At 45.8% G+C, this 19,075-nt stretch overlaps 1 protein-coding gene across 1 annotated transcript in view; it reads right to left on the bottom strand.

Moving 5' to 3' along the window:
• dennd2b (DENN domain containing 2B) overlaps positions 1-19,075 on the bottom strand; it is a 34,718-nt gene that overhangs the window by 4,401 nt on the left and 11,242 nt on the right. Inside the window, 14 exon segments of the mRNA XM_018688577.2 lie at positions 5,718-5,866; positions 5,950-6,090; positions 7,054-7,131; positions 8,772-8,841; positions 9,081-9,190; positions 9,770-9,811; positions 9,813-9,872; positions 9,874-9,956; positions 10,334-10,378; positions 10,551-10,647; positions 11,031-11,246; positions 11,584-11,705; positions 15,303-15,448; positions 16,959-18,221. Of these exon segments, the coding sequence (XP_018544093.1) occupies positions 5,718-5,866; positions 5,950-6,090; positions 7,054-7,131; positions 8,772-8,841; positions 9,081-9,190; positions 9,770-9,811; positions 9,813-9,872; positions 9,874-9,956; positions 10,334-10,378; positions 10,551-10,647; positions 11,031-11,246; positions 11,584-11,705; positions 15,303-15,448; positions 16,959-18,221 (2,622 nt within the window).

Here is a 19,075-nt window from a genome sequence, read left to right as displayed (position 1 = left end):
GGCAGAACAGCACAGCTATGTGCTCTGGCTCTGACACTTTGTTCTTCCCGCAGCTCATCTGAGTTACAGCAGGATCAAGCAGACGCCTCTAACACTCCGACAAATACGACAACTTCTGGACAAACAAATTCTTTCATCTCTGGCACTTCCACCTCTCCCACTCAGGAGTTTAACCCCGTCCACCACAAACCACAACGATAAAGGCTGAGCCCAATAAAAAGGCATTACTGTGACATTACTCTGCTCTGTCTGCAGGGGTGGCGTGACTCTGACATGTTGCTGTAGTTAAGCTGGAGGCTTGTTGACGCAATACCCAAAAAGAACCAATTCGGTTTGACTTCGACAGCTGTGGTATAACATGGAGATCACAAATAGCAGCCCGTCTTTCTCACGATCCGTCGCTTGTTGACAGTGGCTGACCCTCCTCCCCTCTGTCCTCTACATACTGTCCGGTCCATGTACACAAAGAGAGTGAAAATAAACTGTGGGTCCAATCACACACACACACACACAGAGGGAGAAGCACTAAATCAGTATGGATCAAGAACAAGACCAGGGATCAAACGTGGTATGCAAACGCACCCCAGTTGAGATACATACACTTTTAATGAGGAATGTTTTCTGTGGTCGTTGTCATCAACAGCGGCCGGAACATCCAAGTAAACAGACGTTAACTCCCTGTTACATGACCTCATTCACAGAGACTTTACTGACTCAACGTACAGAGAACTGAAATCAGCGCCATCATCACTGTGCTGAGGTAAAATCAGACAAACTCCCACAAACGTCTCCACAGTCTTCATGTTTGCCACAGGCCTTTTCATCTTAACTTCCCATGAGTCAAATTGCCAAGATTAAAAATGTGTTTTCTTGACGGGGTAAAATAGAATTACACCAGCGAAAACCCAAAGACTACAACAACCACAGCAGCTCGGTCTTTTTTAGGTCTTTTCCAGTTCACTCATAACATGAAGCACTTGCAGCAGCTTTGCTTTGGCCGGTCTGATTTCCATTTGCCTGAGGAGGGCTTGATAATTCCTACCAGATCCCGTCTCCTGGGTTTGACGAGTTCCAACAGGGAGTGATGGGGCACAGATCTCAGAAAAACCCTCGCCACAGGCTACACGCGGCCCTACACACCACTGATACCAAAAGGATCAATTACACTCGTTCCCCGACCGCACACCCAGGGGAGAGGATGAACTTGCAATGAAAACACTCTGCACCACCAGAGGTTGCCACTCAACTCTGGAAAGAGAGAGGGACATTCCCAAAACTTCAGACCCTCAGACTGTGAATGTGTCATACAAATAAAGAAAACGTTCACTAATTACAGAGACTAATAAATAAGATTTTAGCTGGACAGAACCAGCAGGCAAACTGCTGCTTCTTCTGAATGTGATCAAGTGTTTGCATGTGTAGATTAACATACAGGTTGTGTGGTGGTTTTCAGCCGTGCAGACGGTTTGGTCCAGACTGAAACATGCAAACAAATACTGAGATCTCAGCTGTACATTGAGTTTAAAACTGATCCTCTGTCGGGCTCATGTGGCATTTTAACAAACCTTAACCTCCTCACTGAAGCCAAGGCAACAAGCTACGTATGGACTGGTTGGAAAATAAGACTTTATCATACCAGAGTTTGTGAGACAGAACCTTCTGTCTTAAACGTTCAACCACAATATTTCACAAAATTACACCACACAAGCATAAACTAAAGATTCATTTGATTAATTTCAATTTGATTACACACACAGAAGTCGTATAAATTTATGGCTCCGCTCTCGGGAAAAGAGAGAAGAACCAGTTCTGCAGAGGTGAGGTCTGAGCAGCGCTGTTATGTGTTGAGGTTTGGGAGCTAATCCTGACATATTAGCTCTCGTAGGTCTGGCCAGGCCTGGTTTACAGTGTGTGTGTGTGTGAGGCTGAACTGGCAGATACTCCAGGAAACATGGGATCGAGAGGCTTAGTCTGTGAAGCCCAGAGGAGGAGGGAAAATTCTCAGTGTTAGAGAAGGAGAGAGGGCAGGAGACAAAAGCCTGTATCACCACATGCTTCACAGCTCCACTAAAGCGCCGCAGTGTGTCCACCGGTCCTGGCTCGACTGAGACCGATTCCACAGAGGACAAAGAGGACTGTGCTGAACCACAGCTGTCAGACTGTGAACCCAGCTGTGCCGCAAAGCTCAGCAGAACCATCCCTCACTGTTAAAGCTCAAAGTAACCTAGAAATCACGTAGAGAGGCAGCAGACTTCACACAGACCTGCAGGATTTCTGCGACATGCTGCACATGCTGTACTTTTATCCACCAGCACGACGTTCTCTGTTCCCTTAGTCCCCAAATGGTTTTCCCTCACTTCCTGTCTATAAGCATCTCCAGCCACCGGTTCTCAGTCTCGGCTCTCAGGCAACAGCAGAAGCCATTTTACAATGAGAAATGGCTTCCTGATGGGAAACTCTATACATGTTCTTATTAAAACCACAATGAGGCCTGAGATTGATCAGGGCTGTCCAGAGAGCAGATGAATGTGTGCAGGTGTTTGTGTATACGAGTGTCTGCATGAGCGTGTGTGTGTGTGTGTGTGTGTGTGTGAGAGAGCGTCTACACGTGGGTGTAAACATTCACGAGAGCGACCCTGATGTAAAAATCAGCTGGTGAAGCTCTGCTAATGGCCGAGGCTTTTCTCGACTCTTTGAAAAAACAGAAACATTTCACATGTTTACAGTGTGTCGATTTCACTCCACCTCAGAGCCAAACACCACATGGGAAACCGGTTAAGTTGTTAAAAGCGGTTTTGGCCCAACGCCAGCTCTGCAGAGCGTGTTACAGAAAGTGTTTGAGACGAACAGAGGTCTAAATGAAGCGAGCCTGCGACCGTACCCGTTGATTAGAAAAATGCCAGCAGCAGTGGCAATAACTCTCCCTGTCAGAGGTCTGATCATAAGACTGCAGACACTGGATTATTACAAACATAAAGCAGGACACCACATACTCAACTTACATCTCATCTTTTATCATGTTTTAAGGCGACAGCAGAGAGAGAAACTCCGCTCGCTGCACCACAGAAAACTCACCGCTGCTTTCAGAGGCCATTGTTTAGTTTCCTCCCTCTTCTCTCTTCCCCTCTCTCTTCCTCTCAAACACAGGCTTCTCATCTTTCCCTATATTCTTCTTCTTTGCTGCTTCGATCAATATGTGAGACACCCACTCACTGTAAAGAGGCATCTCAGCATCCAGATAATATTTGAATGTGCTAAAATCTAATTAAAATAACACAGGGAGGATTTCTGAGATTCAATCATCTTAACCTCAAACTGAGTGGAGGTGTGAATGTAAACCAGTGCAGAGTGGGAGGGGAAATGTGCCTGATAATTCCAGATTCACGTTTGTGACATTTGTTCAAACTGAATTTAAGAGGAGATGAAGCTTTGCCTTTAAGTTCATCATCAGTTCAGTAAAAGTCTGAAAAACGTGGCATTTCAAATTGCAAACGGAGTATTTCTCATTTTCTAACAAATGTAAATACGTTGGATTTATGCTCAGGAAGACATACGTTTCTTTTCTGTCTTTCTAGTGAAGGCCACTAATCTTAACAATGGAGTAGCACAGCAGGGAAAGTCATCGAGATCTAATATGCAGCAACACTTTTACTGCAGGAGGATTTCACTGTCGGGCCAAAAGATAAATCCAGACATGCACGTACAGCTCAGTAACCGTCCTCAGCTCTAGCCTGAGGACTGACAGAGGCTGTTTACATAAGTCTACTGACAAAACTCACTCCGAATATTCAGGTCAATTGAATTGCAATTACAGAGTGACATAGCTGATGATGAATTTATCTGATTAGGAATCCGACGTGTTTTTATAGGCATCAGGATGGCGAGTGATCACTCAGGAGAAACTGTCTGTGCAGACTTTCACGTAGAAGCAACAACCGCTCTGGAAAAAACAACAAAGGTTCCACTGTAATATTACCAGAGTTAAGTGAACGCAACACGCCAAGCAAACAAGCGATAGAAGACCCCACAGAAGAAATATTACCTAACATGGCGCTTCCTCTTGGTCCCTGCTCGTCGTGGATATACGTTTTAAGGCAGAGAAACATTCATCATGTTCTGCTGGCGAGGTATTTTGGGAATGGATTATGTACCACAGTCCCAGAGGGAGCAGCCCTTTTATCACTGAAGTCATTAATGCTGCAGTGAGGCCCTGTCACTGTTTTCAAAAGGGACCAAAACACAGCAGCAGCTCTGTGTGCACGCTCACACATTCAGATCTATACACAAACATCAGTCAAGGACACTGACTGTATATTCAAGCCACAAAATTACAGAACTCATATTTGTCATTTTCTCTCTTTGTAGTTATTTCAGTTTTCTGTAACTTTATGCAGCAGACGCTCTGAACGCTCTGCTGCTTCACAGTCATTTAAATCTGAATGTCCCGTATCATTTTATGTCTTTCTTTGTCCTGCTGCAAATCAATTTTCCCCTTGAGGGACAATAACCACATTTCATCCAATAGTTGTTGAGATATTTCACTTAAAACCACGATGGGGATCAGCAGGATTCATCCTCTGGGAACCATGAGAACATGCTTTGTTGTAAATAAAACTTCAAACCGGAGCGTGTCATACAGCAGTGAGTGATCCAGTTTTTTAAATCACTTCACTCAGATCTATGTTCACCTCCTCAGGTCAGATATTAAGATGCCTCATGAATAACTGCCGTGCAAGATATCACAAAATCTCATAATTGCCTGTTACTGGGCAATATATCCTGATGATATTGTATCATGAGTTAATTCATGATTCCCACCCAGTGACTCCTTGATGTTATCACCTCTGGTAATGAGCAGCTCGGGCTCTTAGGGACACAGAGAGTGCCGTTTGTACGCAGGGAGTGAACGCAGCATCGTAAGTCAAACGGTGACAGTTGAGCCACAGATCACAGAGGGCAGAGTCGCGCACACAGGAAGTGCATTCCTTCCCCTCACAGTCACTGCCCCCACTGATGTTTGTTTAAACTGGGCCCTGATACATGGAGAGATTACTCCTCTACTCAAATCTCCTCCCACTCCACCCAATACTCCAGAAGTTGGCCTCTGTGCTCTGTAGCAGGAGGACAGACCGGGACACTGAGTCTCTGGAGACTCTGCATCTTATGCACACCCGCCCTGTTCCCCTGCGGCGGTGACTCTCATCGGTGTGACCCGCTTCAGCTCTCGGCTGCCTGACCTTCTGATACGAATCGACACATGAAAACCAAACAGTTCGCCACACCTCAACACGGACGAAACCACAGCTCAGTGCCACTGCTGTGTGTCCGTGAGTGAAGAGAGCAAATGCTGCAACTGCGCCATCATCAGCCAGGATTAAGTGTAAATGGACAGGGTGGGAGTCTGGGAAAGCTGTTTAGGAGGAGATATAGCTCAGTTTCAGATGAACAGGGTCTCGTGCAACAGACATCGACAGTTTGATCGTGGTGTTTGCAGTCACATCAGACGCCATGAATCCAACGGTGTAAAGTTTTCCATCCACAAACATCCATCCATCCTCCGTCTCTGATCCCCTTTAATCTGCTGTGGGTCCCTGGCTCCAGAGACTGCTTTTATTTATTTTGGCTATGTGACTATAAAATATATGTAAAGGCAGAAACCAAACAGGTGAACAGGGCGAGGAGGTGAGTTACATTTAAATGATGATTTGGAGCCTCACCTGAGTTTCTCAGCCACAAAGATGACTCTACGCTCCAGCAGCAGCGAGGCAAAGACTCGGATCACCTGCCGTATGCTGAGGCATCCGAACAGACTGTCAAAGTCCACGTGCTCCAGTCTGGAGTCGGTGGGCCGCCTCAGCTCGATGACCTGATGGCGTTTAAACCATTGCAGTTTTAATCTAATTAACAAAGATTTTATTTGTATTTGTGCATAATTAAAGCAGCTCTGACCTCGTTTCCTGCACCAGGCAGAAAGGTCTTTACTTTGATAATCTTCCCTGGTGCAGGGAAGGGCGACTCCATCAGACTCCTCATGAAGGGATAGACCAGGGCTGCTGAGATGCCTCTCCGTCTCTCCACCTCGTCCAGGATCTGAACACGGGAGGAAAGAACACAGTTTCCTTCGACCAGTTTTAACATCAACACAGTGGAAATCTGCTAATATTAAAAAAATCCTGGGGTTTTATCTACGTTGAAACAACAGCCAAGCCAGGCAGAAGAAGTGCACAGTCATCACAGTTACTGACCATAGCAACAATTAATGGAAACATATTGTTAGTGTTTGAGTACTAGCAATTGTCTGGAACTCTGTATTCATTTTCTAGCGAATGAATATCTTTCCATGCCTGTGTGATTGGAAAATTCCAGCCGGCGTGCCTGTCTGCCTGTTTTGGTCCAAGCTGCCTCCTGTCTGGAGAGCTGATTGGAGAACTGCTCGTTTTGAAGGTCATATGATATCACCTCTCTCGCTCTCTTCATCTCTCTGTTTATCCGTCTGTCTGCCTCTCTCTCTCTCTCTCTCTCTCACACAACTGAAGTCAAACATCCTCTTCCATTTACCACGAGAGAACAAATAGATCTCTTTCATTTCTGTCTCAGGTTTGATGCCGAACTGTTGAATTATTAGAAATGATTCTGCTTTAACTCAACTACTTAATACACTTTTCAGATTTTATCCAGGCTTTGATCACAGCTCGCCTCAAACAGTGATTACAGGACGCACAGTACACACACTGTCAAGTTATTTTATTTTGATATTGTCGTATAGCAGCCACTTAGTTTCCACAGTCTGGATTCACTCACTTTGAATTAATAATGTAATCAGATAAGGCTGAGTGACTGCTCTGCTTTGTGTTAACGCAACTGAGACAAAAGTGAAGGAAACATTTACTCTGGGAAAATCAGAAAGGTTTACCGATGGACGGCCTGCTGAAAATCATTTGACGGGTTAACCACAGCTACATCACCACACACAGCTCTGTCTGCGTGTGTGTGTGTGTGTGTGTGTGTGTGTGTGTGTGTGTGTGTGTGGATAGAGGACAAGACTGAACTCACCGTGGAGAACAAGTCAAAACAGCCCAACCTGCTGATGACACAGTACACCTCTGGAAGGCGAGGTCCTTTCCCAGTCGGCTGTAAGAGAAACCAACGTCAGACTCTGGAAACTCACACATGGTTAAAACTGAAGCAGCAGAGGCCAACATATAAATCAAGCCCCCAATCAGTGGATCCTGCATTTCCCATGATGCAACTAAATAGCACCTTTTATCAGAGCCAGGCTAAAAGACTGCGGGTCCGAGCCCAGATAACCCTGACTTTGTTCAGGTTAATTTTTCAGGCTTTAGAAAGACATGATGCATTTCTCCTCACAGGCTGAGTAATACTTTCATTTACACAGGGCCTGAGCACGAGAATATGTAGATAAGTTGTTTAAATACTGAAGCTGGAGTCATGAATCTAGTCAGTCGTCTGAGGTGAAAGTCTTTCATGTGGATACTGGCTTCCTAAACACAGGTGGTTTATCTGCTGCTGCTGCTCTGATCCTATCTACCTTCCTCTGTACACTCATAGACCATTATGTGCTTCCAGATGCTGAAAAACACACAGACACAAATGAACACAAGCACTCAACAAACGCCAATCCACTTGTCCATATTAGGTATACAATTTTCTCCTCTTGTTTCTCCTCCGCTTTTCCAAATGGATGATTAAATCAACTATGTGGAGCTTGATTCAAGTCCTCAGGAATGCGCGGTTACTGCCAACTGCTGGACAGACAGCGGGAAGGAAACTAAGTTAGTGGAGGGGTGGAGAGGGGGAGTGGGGGGTGGCTCACCTCTTCCTCTACCTTCATTAAAATCTGCTTCTATCAAGATGAACCTCAGATCTCGACAGAGCAGATAAAGCGCGAGAGTTTAAAAAGAAGAATTCCTGCGACGTTCAGCTGTAACCCAGCGATGAAGACACTATAACACTGTAAACACACTCAGAAATACCAAATGGCAAACAAACTCAGCACCACATTCACACACAGTCCCACACAGTCATGCTCTCTACCCACAAGCTAAATGGGAAACTCAACAGAAAATCTTCAAAGTGCTCTCCGGCCTCATTATGAGGAGGAAATGCTCCACAATGACAAAGTTTGGATTTTTCATGGTTTGTCTTTGTCCTGCCTCTCCTGAGAAACTCTAGTTAAACTGGATGAGTCAATCCTCACTGGCTTTCATTTACAATCATATTTTTATTCACTTCATGGCTGCTGAATGTTTGTATGAGCTTATTCCTCTCGGAGATAAAGTTTCTAATTACATCAAATTCAGAGAGACAGATTTACGTCTTTAACGTTAAACCATTTTAATGCATTTTTGTAGCAACTAAAATCACTGTGGTTTGAATGTTTGTTATTCCAGATGTTTCTGTTACTACTGCTGCCCATAGGTATTTCCTGGGCAAACTTGAACAACAACAGAAGGATGAAAAGTCCCTGGACCGTCGGGCTGATCAGCTGCTGTAATAATGAGTGGGTGGTGTTTTAGCGTGCCTTTTTCAAATTAAGAAAAGAAGAACTTTTAAATTTTAAACCACAAATAAAGTTTTTATACAATCTTTAGTCTCAGGCACAGTTTTTCTCTCTTGCTGCCAAAACTGATGGTCATGCAACACATCAGTGGCTGCACAGGAAAACTGTATCACATGTTTACATAAAAAGTCCTGTCACAACAAACAGGGCTCAGCAGGGTGTGATGAGCAGGAGCTGAGCGGAGGCTTACCAGCAGGCGTCTGCAGTACCCGAACCTCCTGCTGCCGTCCTCGCCAGTCAGCATGAAGGAGAAGGTCTCACTGCAAAACACAAGATGTGAACACATGATACGCACACATACACAGTCTGATGTAGCAGCTGTAGCACACTGATAATAGATTTTATCCTACACACCCACAACAAGGGTGGAGGTTAGATAATCATGGTGATAAGCATAACACAATATTCTGCTACAGTAGTTAGCTCTGTGTCCGGGTTTAGCCTAGGATGTGACGAGTTTTTTTAAATCTCCAACACCTTTAATGAACCAGACTCTTACCTGGTGTACTCAGAGACAGGACTCCAGTCTTTAGCATCTGGGAAACAGAACTGAGGGATGGCTTTGAGCCTCTGCTCTGCCTCCCTCATCTGCTTGGTGGGTCTCTCTAACTGTGAGAGGAGAGAGGAGAGGAGAGTCAGCTCATTCTCCTTCAGTCCTCCTTTTCAAAGATCCCCATGCATCAGTCCGACCATCATTTCTCCAGTTCAAGGTTAAACCTTTGCCCCCTCCAGTCCTCATTAACTCAGCGACAGAGTGAGTGTTTCTCCCAGAGGACACTTCTGCTGAACTAAATCTTAAATAACAATAAGTAAAAACACTTCTCTGCCACACAAACGGACTCTGGTTATTTTTAACTATAAAGACTCCCAGACTGTGTTAGGAAGCTTATTTTCCCCTGCAGCTTTAAATTGTAGAAAACCTGCACAATCAATTTCATCTCCATCATCACCTCCAATCGTCCAGACAGTTTTAACTTTAACGTTTTAAAAGCTGCTGATAGGTATTAGCTGAGGTGTGTAAGCCTTCCTGTTCCACATGCATGATGATATTTATTTAACTGTTTATTCCAACAAACAGCAAAGTGTTTCTAAAATTCTGTTGACTTTTGGATTTCGCTCCGTGTGAAAACATCTCCGTCACTGAGGATTCTTGTTATGCCCGGGTTAAGAGGTGAGAGGTGCTTTTACCTTGGGGAACTGGTAGGTGACCTCTGGGGAGTAGGAGTTTTTGACTTGGTTTCTTCTTAAGTGAAACGACCACAAAATACTCAAAGAGCTCTCTCTCCTGCCACTTCAATGAGCTGCAGCTCCAGCGTGCGGTAGCTGGGGGCCCGTCGCAGGATGGACTGCAGCTTCAGCAGCCTCTGGGTGTGAGCTGAGGACAGAGGCCAAACGTTAACGTCTAAACAAAACACACACTTTACAGTTCAGTGCATAAATCTGAGTATTAACCTTCAGCCAGGCAGGAAATGTATGTATTGGTGGAACTCGTTTTTACTGACGCCACAGAAAGATTGTGTCCAAACCAGAGAGAAAACATCACTAAATCTCATCAGCGTTCGTTCCTGTCACTGAATCCAGACATGTGATAAATGTCATGTGGTCTACTGATAATCCACACACATATGGCAAATTACAATTCTGTGGTCTGTCTGGTGGAGCTGGGTCTTTTCTGTTGCTCAAACTCTTGAGTAAATACTAAAAACAGCAGAGCTAACGGGAGCGTAGCACCTCGCCCCCGTGGTCGCTCACCTTTGAACCTGTCGTCAGAGTCGCTCTCGCTCTCGCTGTTGTCATCTGGAGGCAGACACGAGACAGACAAGAAGGTTTTCTACAGGTCAAAGGTCAATTTCACAAACGTGTTTATGTCATGGGAGGGGCACGGTGAGAAATCTGTGTGGGCGGCTGTTTAAGACGTAAATATTTACTCACTCATCAGGCCAAGATGAAGGGAAAACAGAGCTCTTACCTCTCAGAGATGCAGTCTCGACATTGGACATGGACAGCTTCTTCAGCCTCTTCTTCCCACGTTTAGTGCAGTAAATGGAGTTGATCCTCTGGACCAGCTGTAAAGAGAGAAGGAGGAAATTCTCTGCTGGAGAATCTGAAGTCTTGTTTCTTTTGATCCTAAGTATAGAGGCAGTGGCGGGTACACCTGGCCAAAAGTAACAGTGCAAAATACCGGACATGTGCTTCAACGGGTGACTGAGAAACAAAACCAAAAGGCTTCATGGCGAGTTCCTGAGAAAAGGCTCCACGAGAGGCCGAATCCCACGCAGTAATTACACACATCCAGACAGTGTGTTTTAAAAAGATCTTTTCCAAACTAAGGAATTACCAGTGATCCAGAGCTGCTCGGACTCGGACTCAGCAACCAGAGAGGACGGAGACCGACACAGCTCTGCGAGGACTCAGTGCAGGTGTTTGAGTAAGATCTGGCAGTGTGTACCTTGGGGATCCTCCAGTGCCGGTGTGAGGCCAGGGTATCGCTGGTGCTACAGAGGCTGTCGTCCAGCAGGCCACAAGGTGAAGACGATCCACCCATCTGGGGGAGAAGCAGCATCTCGTCGTGGCTGTAGCGTTTGGACAGCTGTGACAGCCGGTGGCTCTTCCTGTCGCTCGGACCCGGGAGGCGAAGGGACTGGCTACTGGGTTTGGAAGGCAGCTGGTCAGAGAGAAAGGAGTATGGAAGGATACAAGAAAACATTTCATTTATTCAGTTGTAAGGTTTCTAAATGTGGTAGTTCTGCTTTAGGAGTGTCAGCAATCATGGCTGTTTAAAATGAAACAAAGTGCTGAATCTGCATGTGGGCCTTTCTGTAGAACATCACCAGGTCTAAACTTATCAAGCTGTTTCCTGTAGTTTCCACAAATGAGGAGTGAGACTGTTTCAAAGATCTTGTCCAGGATTCAGCACTGGGATTCACATTACCACAAGAAAACATTTCTATTCTATTAGAGGAGAACACATCAGTGCTGATCCCAGCAGACGTCTGACTCACCTGAGGTGGAGAGTTCAGCTTCCTGTCCATGGTCGTCCAAGACCTGCTGCTCTCCAACAGGCACGACTTCCGACCCAAACTCTTCCGCTTCAGGTCAACATCCTCGTATGGGTTCTCCTTCTCTGTGGGGGTGAAATAACCATTGTAGCTCAGATATAATGTCAGGACTAAAGCTGCCTCTGTCTGTGGACGGGGGCTGTTTTCGACAGAAGACAGATGAGGCTGTGGGGTCAGAGGGGGTAAAAAGAGGGCAGTAAAGGGTGTCAGGGGCAGAAGAGGGCCTCCCTATGGTGAGTCTGAGACGGGATGAGTCATGAAAGGTAAGTCAAAGGTCACTCCCAACTGGCTCAAGTGAACTCCCTTTTTTTTTTTCCAGAAACAGTTACTGTTGGCACTGGGCCCCACAGGCCCCTGTGGGCCCTGCTGAAACTTCTGGACACAACACTTCTGGTGAGTCAGTGTTCAGGCATGCAAACTGTCTGCTGTGAGGGATGGAGCAGAGGGTCATCCTCTTACACTCAAGAAATGTGAAGAGTCACATTTTAATGCACAAATATGTCATTATAGCAACATTTCTGTGTAAAACACTTCAGTATATGTTTGTAAAATAATGGAAAATGAAAATATATATTGTGAAAATGCAAATAAAGCAAAATCATTAAGGTTTAAAAACCACAGTTCATTTTCATTCATTAAAAAATGCCACACTTTGTGTCAGGAGTTTACAGTGAGCACAGACGTCGTTACTTCAGTCAATAAATGATAGCAGAAAAGAAAGGGAACAATACAGAGCGCTGCACTGCTCTCACTGATGTCACCTGGCTCAGGGCCAACTTCAATAAAGAGAAAACTTGTGTAACACCACAGTCCATGTCTATTCAGACATGTGCTCTGAGAATAGCTTTTTGGCAGGGTCTGAAAAAAAAAAAAGGTTGTGAGAAAGTGAAGAAACCACGGTGAAGAATAAAAACAGAGCCAGATGGCGTCGAAATGCATGAGGGGAACTTTTAAAAGAAAGAAAAGCAGCGTTATCTGTCAGCAGAAAAGGAAAGAACAAAAAATCCAGTTGGTAGCTGGGTTCCTTCTTCCTGCGTACTTTAGTGGAAAACCCGATGAACTCCAGCTCTCAAACAACGACACTGAAGATTAACCTACAGGCAGAGCTTTGTTCTCTTATCTATCTTTAGGTTAATTATTGAACCTGTGTGAAGTAAACACTCACACCCATGCACATATACTGTATATACACAGCCAGGGACCTTCAGAGCGTTATGTCGTGTCACACAGTAAATTAGCTCGCCAGGGTGATTTTCTGTGCACCATTAAAACTGAGGAGCAGAGTAAGAGAGATCAGTCTGACCCCACGCTGTGCTGCTACCCCATTAAACTGAGGCAATACTGTAATGAGAGCCTGCTGAGAAAATGACATGTCTATATGGCTGCTTATGTACTGGAGGGTACTAATCTACTGCTCTGATTACAAACATCCAGCTCTCTCTCTAACACACAGTATTACACAGGGAGGGGACACACCTCGGCTCGCACACTGTGATTGTACATTTCTGTGAACACAATGGACTCTCTGGGCAGGGCGAGGCACAGAACAAACTATACCAACAATGTCAGTATCAGCTTTCCCTGTGCAGTGGACAAGCTGCAGTATACTGGCAGAAATACACACAAAAAAAAACATCTGGCAGCACCACAGACCATAGAGTGAAGAAGTTCTGTAGGAGAAGGGGTTGTATTTTTGGCACATTTTAAGTGTCACCTGATTAGAGTCTGATTCACTCTTTACGTCCACCAGATTTATTCACTGAGCAGACAACACCTGTGCAAACCATCACTGTAAAAGTAACTCTGGGACTCCACCACACAGACAGCTGAATCATAGCATCACTGGTGCACAGGGTGTGATTCATCAGTCTGTAAACAGATCACTCATTGGCAATCAATCGACTGGTTACAAGCACTTACAGCTGTCGCCTAATATCACGATTTGTCATGCAGCTCCCGCTCTGTCAAGGTAAACATCTGACATCGAGCGCAGGCGCCAAAAACCAAGATGATGTGAGTGAATGTCCTCCCAAGACAGAGAGGGAAGCCAAGATGTTCAGAAACTGTGTGGTTTTCTCTGTATGAGATGCTTGTTAAAATAAAGGCACACAGGGACCGAAACATGGCTCATTTCCTACTGCTGTGGCTGCTTCTCAAATGGATCATCTGACCTGTAAACCGCTGCGTAGCGGCGGTGGAAACAACTGCTCTCCTCCATTAGGCCTTCAGTTTGAGAGCTTTTGTTTGAAATAGCTGGAGCAATTTCAAGCTCAGCTCAGAGACAATGTCTTTGTCAGGAACAAACAAGGGAGACTGGCAAAAAAAAAGAAAAAAAAAAAAAAAAAAGTGCGTCTCCGAGCTGCAAACTCCACATTCACGGCGCTGGATGAACAATGGAGGCTTTGTTGGGATTCACATGAAAATCAGTCATGCCCTGACGCTCGCTCTCTCTCGGAGACTGCTGCACATCCTCAGTGTGAAAAAATGCTTGTGAGCACGCTGATCACTGACTCAAGAACAACATGGCTACTTGTAATGTGATGCTTTGATATGAAAAAAATCAGCCCTTATTTGGTCATTTATCATGCAAAACATTTCAGAGCATGAAAACATTTTACTGCATCTGAAATCCAAGCTTCATCATGAGACTATACTCACACTGACACACATTTCCACCACATTAAGTATGCACTGGGGGAGCTGGCAACTGGACCGGGCAGAGGGCCTGGGGTCATTTGCTAGTGGAAAGGAATTTGGCTCTTCAACAGCTCCAGGATTTCATACACACATGATCTCAGAGAAGCACCGAGTCGATCCAGTTTACAGTGAGATACACAACGTGTCACTAAGAGAATGATGCTCAACAATCACAGTTTAGCTACAAAATAAAGCTCTGACTGAGTGTGTGTCAGCAGGGTGAAATGTGTCCACAACCAGACAAGCACTACACTAAAGTACAACCACTTCACACACTGATCTCATGCCCAGACTGAGTGTTCACTGACGTCTTCTGCAGCCCACAGCTCCACATGAGGCAGCTGCAGGAGGAGGAGTCACCCTCAGTCTTATTACATTAGGCCATGCTGCACAGGGGCTATCACTTTCACTAAAACATCTGACTACTGTCGTCTAAGGTCACTGCTGCATCCACAGCAACAATACCATGTCTGTGTTCTCTCTTCACAGAACGTTCTGAGCACAAACCAACACATACTTTCTTTCTTTCTACCTGAGTGTCCATATCTTCAGTTCATAAAGAAAAATGACAAGTTTGTAGAACCTGCAATCTGCACAGTTTCACCTCTTATCTGAAACTGTCACATTACTAACATGCTGTCACTGTCTCACTCATAGCTAATGATCAAAAATCATCAAGAATCATATGATTTCCTGAGTTTGAGTTGAGTCTTCAGTTTACTATCAGAGGGAGAGAATCAGAAAACTAACAAATATTCACATTCAAGAAGCTGAAACCAGTCATTGTCATTTTTTTTCTTTTTAAAAAGTGATGATTAATTGAATTTGCATTTCCTGTGAATCAGTTAATTGATTATCCGTCTCTTTGTTTCAGCTCTAAACCCTCTGCCCTGGTCAGGCAGAGTCCAGTGAGAGAAACAAAGGTCCTCCCTCCTGTTTTCAAAGCCAGTGAACCACGTGCTTACCTACTATGTCCTCATAGGCGTTCTCCTCTAAAGTGCTTTTGGAACTGGGTCGAGTCCGAGCGTCTGCGGTCAGCGTGCCATTCTCTGTAGGTGAGGACGGATATGAAGAGGGTACACTCGCAGCATCCTCTGACTCACACGACTCTCTGGTAGGAAACAGAGAAAGAGGGGGAAAGATGTTGCACAAAATCACGAGGAGAAAAGAGTCAGTGTCTCCCTCAAAGAAGGTAGACGGATAAGAGAAGACAGAAAAAGTCCAGATGCTTTTAAAAATAGTCCAGACAGACAGTTTTACGTCTAACAGTCTCCACTTGCCATCTGGAAACAGAGAAAGGCTGAACAGGTGGCTAAGATACTTCTAGTTGTTATAAACAAACGTCCAGAGCATCGTCTTATCCCTGAAAACCTTAAATCAAAAGTACTTATTATAAAACACAGAAAAAAGAGTAAGGTCATGATCACAATGTGCTCAAATCACAAGGAAATTCCTGATAAGTCACGAGTAAACATGCAGATATCTTACTATTTCTGTGCACAATGTAAGGCACACATCACATGTCAAGGCACTGCAGAGGAAGTAAGCTGAGCTACATTAGTGCAGAGATCTACAGTCATGTCGCGCCATCGACAGCTTGTGGCTTTTAAGCTTGGTCTGAAATTGCTGGAGCCACAGGAATGTTAAACACAGAGTCCAAGGGAAGAATGTTTAAGGATTTCATCCCCATTTCACATAGGGACAATCTGGAGAGGCCCCACCCTCACACACACTCACACACACACACACACACACTGAGGACGTCTGGTTCAGAGCTACAAGTTACAATGAGAATAATAAAAAAAGAGCAGTGTACAGTAACAAAGAGTCAGGTAATAACCCAGTGTTGGATTTCACTGCTTTCTGCAGGACGTTCATGCTGCTGCTGAGTCCTCAGTTACAGCTAAAGTATGAGTTTCTGAGTGAGACAGTGCTGAAGATTTGTGTGTGTTTGAACTGCCAGATCTTTTTATGGACCGACATGAATTTCTGGGAAGACCCTGTCTGACATTTCAAGTGGTCTGCACAATAAATCAGTCCTTTACAGCAGGAGCTGCTTCTATGATTGATGTCCAGAGGGCATTTATCTCCTGATGAACTATGATGCTCTTTACCTGAAGTGAAATGTAGTATTATTATTATTAACGTGACAACGGACTCAACGCTGATCTCCACCTCAAATCAGCACTAAACCCAAACAGAGCAGCTCGCTCCGACACACTGAGCACTGACTAGTTAAGATACAACAAAGCAAACACTCGGCCTGGGATCCAAGTTCCTCACGAGTCCGTATCTAAACAAACAGTAGCATTGGTGCTTTACTGCTGGGAGCTACGAACCCAATATTAGTGTGTCAGTTCCAGGCCAGAGATCACTTTGGCACTAAACACTGAGCTGGCAGTCTGCCCTGGCCGACTGACTCTGACTGATTTTACAATGACATTCACAAAGAAACTGTGTTAATATGGATCAGTGGCTGATCCCTGATCCTCTAAAGGTCAGGATCTGCACCGATGCAGCTCTCTGCAGCGGCGTCCTCTGTTCGTGTTGTCTGAATGTTTTCCACTGATGAGGTTTTGATCTCAGTTAAAGCAGAGACAGAAGTGCACTGATAACCTCACCTGTCCTGGATTCTTGTCTTGGTCTTTGTCGTCCGTGTCATGCTGGGTGCCGGGGTGGAGGGCAGAGGCGGGGGAGACTCGGAGGCTCTGTTTGGAGGTAGTCCATTGGCTGGTGACGCATCTTTCTGGTCCCGTTTGGCGTCGTATTCAAAAGTGCGTTTGGGTTTTGGTAAGGGGTTGACCGACGTGCCAACAGAGGTCTGCTGGCCCGGTGGTTCTGGACTCTCAGACCTGGCAGAGCTCACACTAAACCTTTGTCTGAGTTTAGAGAGCTTATCAGACACAGAGACAGCGTCGGGCTCGGTGGCAACTGAGCAAATACTGCTGCGCTTACTGGTGCATGTGCTGTCCAAGTCGTCACCTATCACAAAAGACTTCTGTCTTTGCTTGTCTGGAGCATAGCAGTTACTCAGATAGCGTGGAGGGGGCGGGCTGGGGTTCTCCTTCAGGGCTTGCTCTATCTTTTGTATCCTGTTGAGGACGGCTGACGTCTCCTTCCGAGCAGACAGGGAACGTACGAATGTTCCTGAGGACTCCGTCTTGCCTATCCTTTTCTGGAAGCGGCCCAGGCCGTCTTTGTCTGAAACACCCTCCTCTCCCTCCGTCTCTGTGTAGGAGCATTCGGAGAACGCTGTGCTCATCCTGCGAACCCCCTTAAAGTCAAAAGTCTTCTCGCTGCAGGGAGAGGAGAGCAGGCTCGGGCAGCCCTCGCTGCCCCCGACGCGCTCCCCTCCTCTTTTATCCAGACACAAGCTCATCCTAGGCAGAGCCACCCGCCTGCACTCCCATTCTGAGATCTTTTTGCGGATTGTGGTGGCGGGGACACCTGCGACTGAACGGGTGAGAGAGAGGCTGCGTTTGTGGCTTTGGTTAGGGGAAGGTCCCAGTGAGAGCGTGCTCCAGCTCAGGGGCCGACCGTTCAGTCCACCTCCCGCTGACAGATCCCCTGTTTGCTCCTGGACGCCCGGGCTTTCCTGGCAGGACTTGGTCTGAGCCGGGGGCTTATAGATGGAGAGCCTGTTGTCCAGGCAGCTGATGCTCTTTGACTTGGTGAGGCGGCCTTGGGAGTCGGGGTCACCTGTGAGAGATGCGCCGCTGCACAGGCTAGCTGTCTTGCCGTTCCAGCCAGCGCGTACCAGGAACCTGCCGTCGGTGCGGACGTACCTACTCTGCTTCCCAGAGTTCTCGCTGTCGCTGAAGACCGGCTGCTGGCTCTGCCCCTGGCTGGCAGAGAGAACGGGACACGGAGACGTAGACTGGCACCTGAAACAAGACAAAGAAAGGTGTGAACGTGTGAATGAAAGTAAACCAAAAAAAAAACATTTCACGCAATTAAGAAAAGAAGTTAATGAGAGGAGCTGTGAACAAATCTACTGAAAGTAAGAGAGACTCGATGTGGAACAGATGGGAGAAAGCTTTACAGAATCAGCTGAAAGTTTTGAATTCATTTCCAAGATCAAAGGCAGAGTGAAAACCTGAGCCACTTATTTAGAATAACCACAGGAAAGTATTCTGTCTTTGGCAGCATGAGATTAAAACAAAGGCCAAAGGAAACACAGACTACATTAAAATGCCACTGCGGATTTTTCCACATAATCAAAATAACTTGAGGAGAATCACAGTGGACCTCACACAGAAGGCAGGATTTATTACAGCGGTCTTACCTGTTAGAAAGTCTCACTGCTCCTCCCTGGTCCTTTTCTGATCCCTGCAGCTAAGGTGCTACAGGCAGTCGCACTCTCTCTGACTGAGCCTTCGCTCAGCGCACACACCAACACTTTCTCACGGTGCTCACCTCCTTTAAAATTTCCACAGAGAAACAAACTTTCCCTCTACTTCCCAGACACCTTACTACTCATAGTCTTTCAGGAAGTGGATTAACTCTTGCGAAAGTGAAGCGCTGGGAGATCTGATGTCACAGCCATGGCTAGAATAACAAGCGTTGGAAGTAGGAGGAAGCTGAGGACTGTGATCCAGCAGTGCAGGTTGGGACAGATCTCGCTTCACACCTATCTGCCCTTCCCTGGTTTCACTCCTCCTGCTCCAGGGTGGGGAAACTTTTACAACAGTTAGGAGCCAGCATGCTGCAGGTATGATGGATGCATCTCCTCTCACTT

This window comes from Lates calcarifer, linkage group LG2 (genome assembly GCF_001640805.2).
Source record: "Lates calcarifer isolate ASB-BC8 linkage group LG2, TLL_Latcal_v3, whole genome shotgun sequence".
NCBI lineage: Eukaryota > Metazoa > Chordata > Actinopteri > Centropomidae > Lates > Lates calcarifer.
The sequence above is the reverse complement of the archived record's forward strand: the minus strand, read 5'-3'. Positions and strand labels throughout refer to the sequence as shown.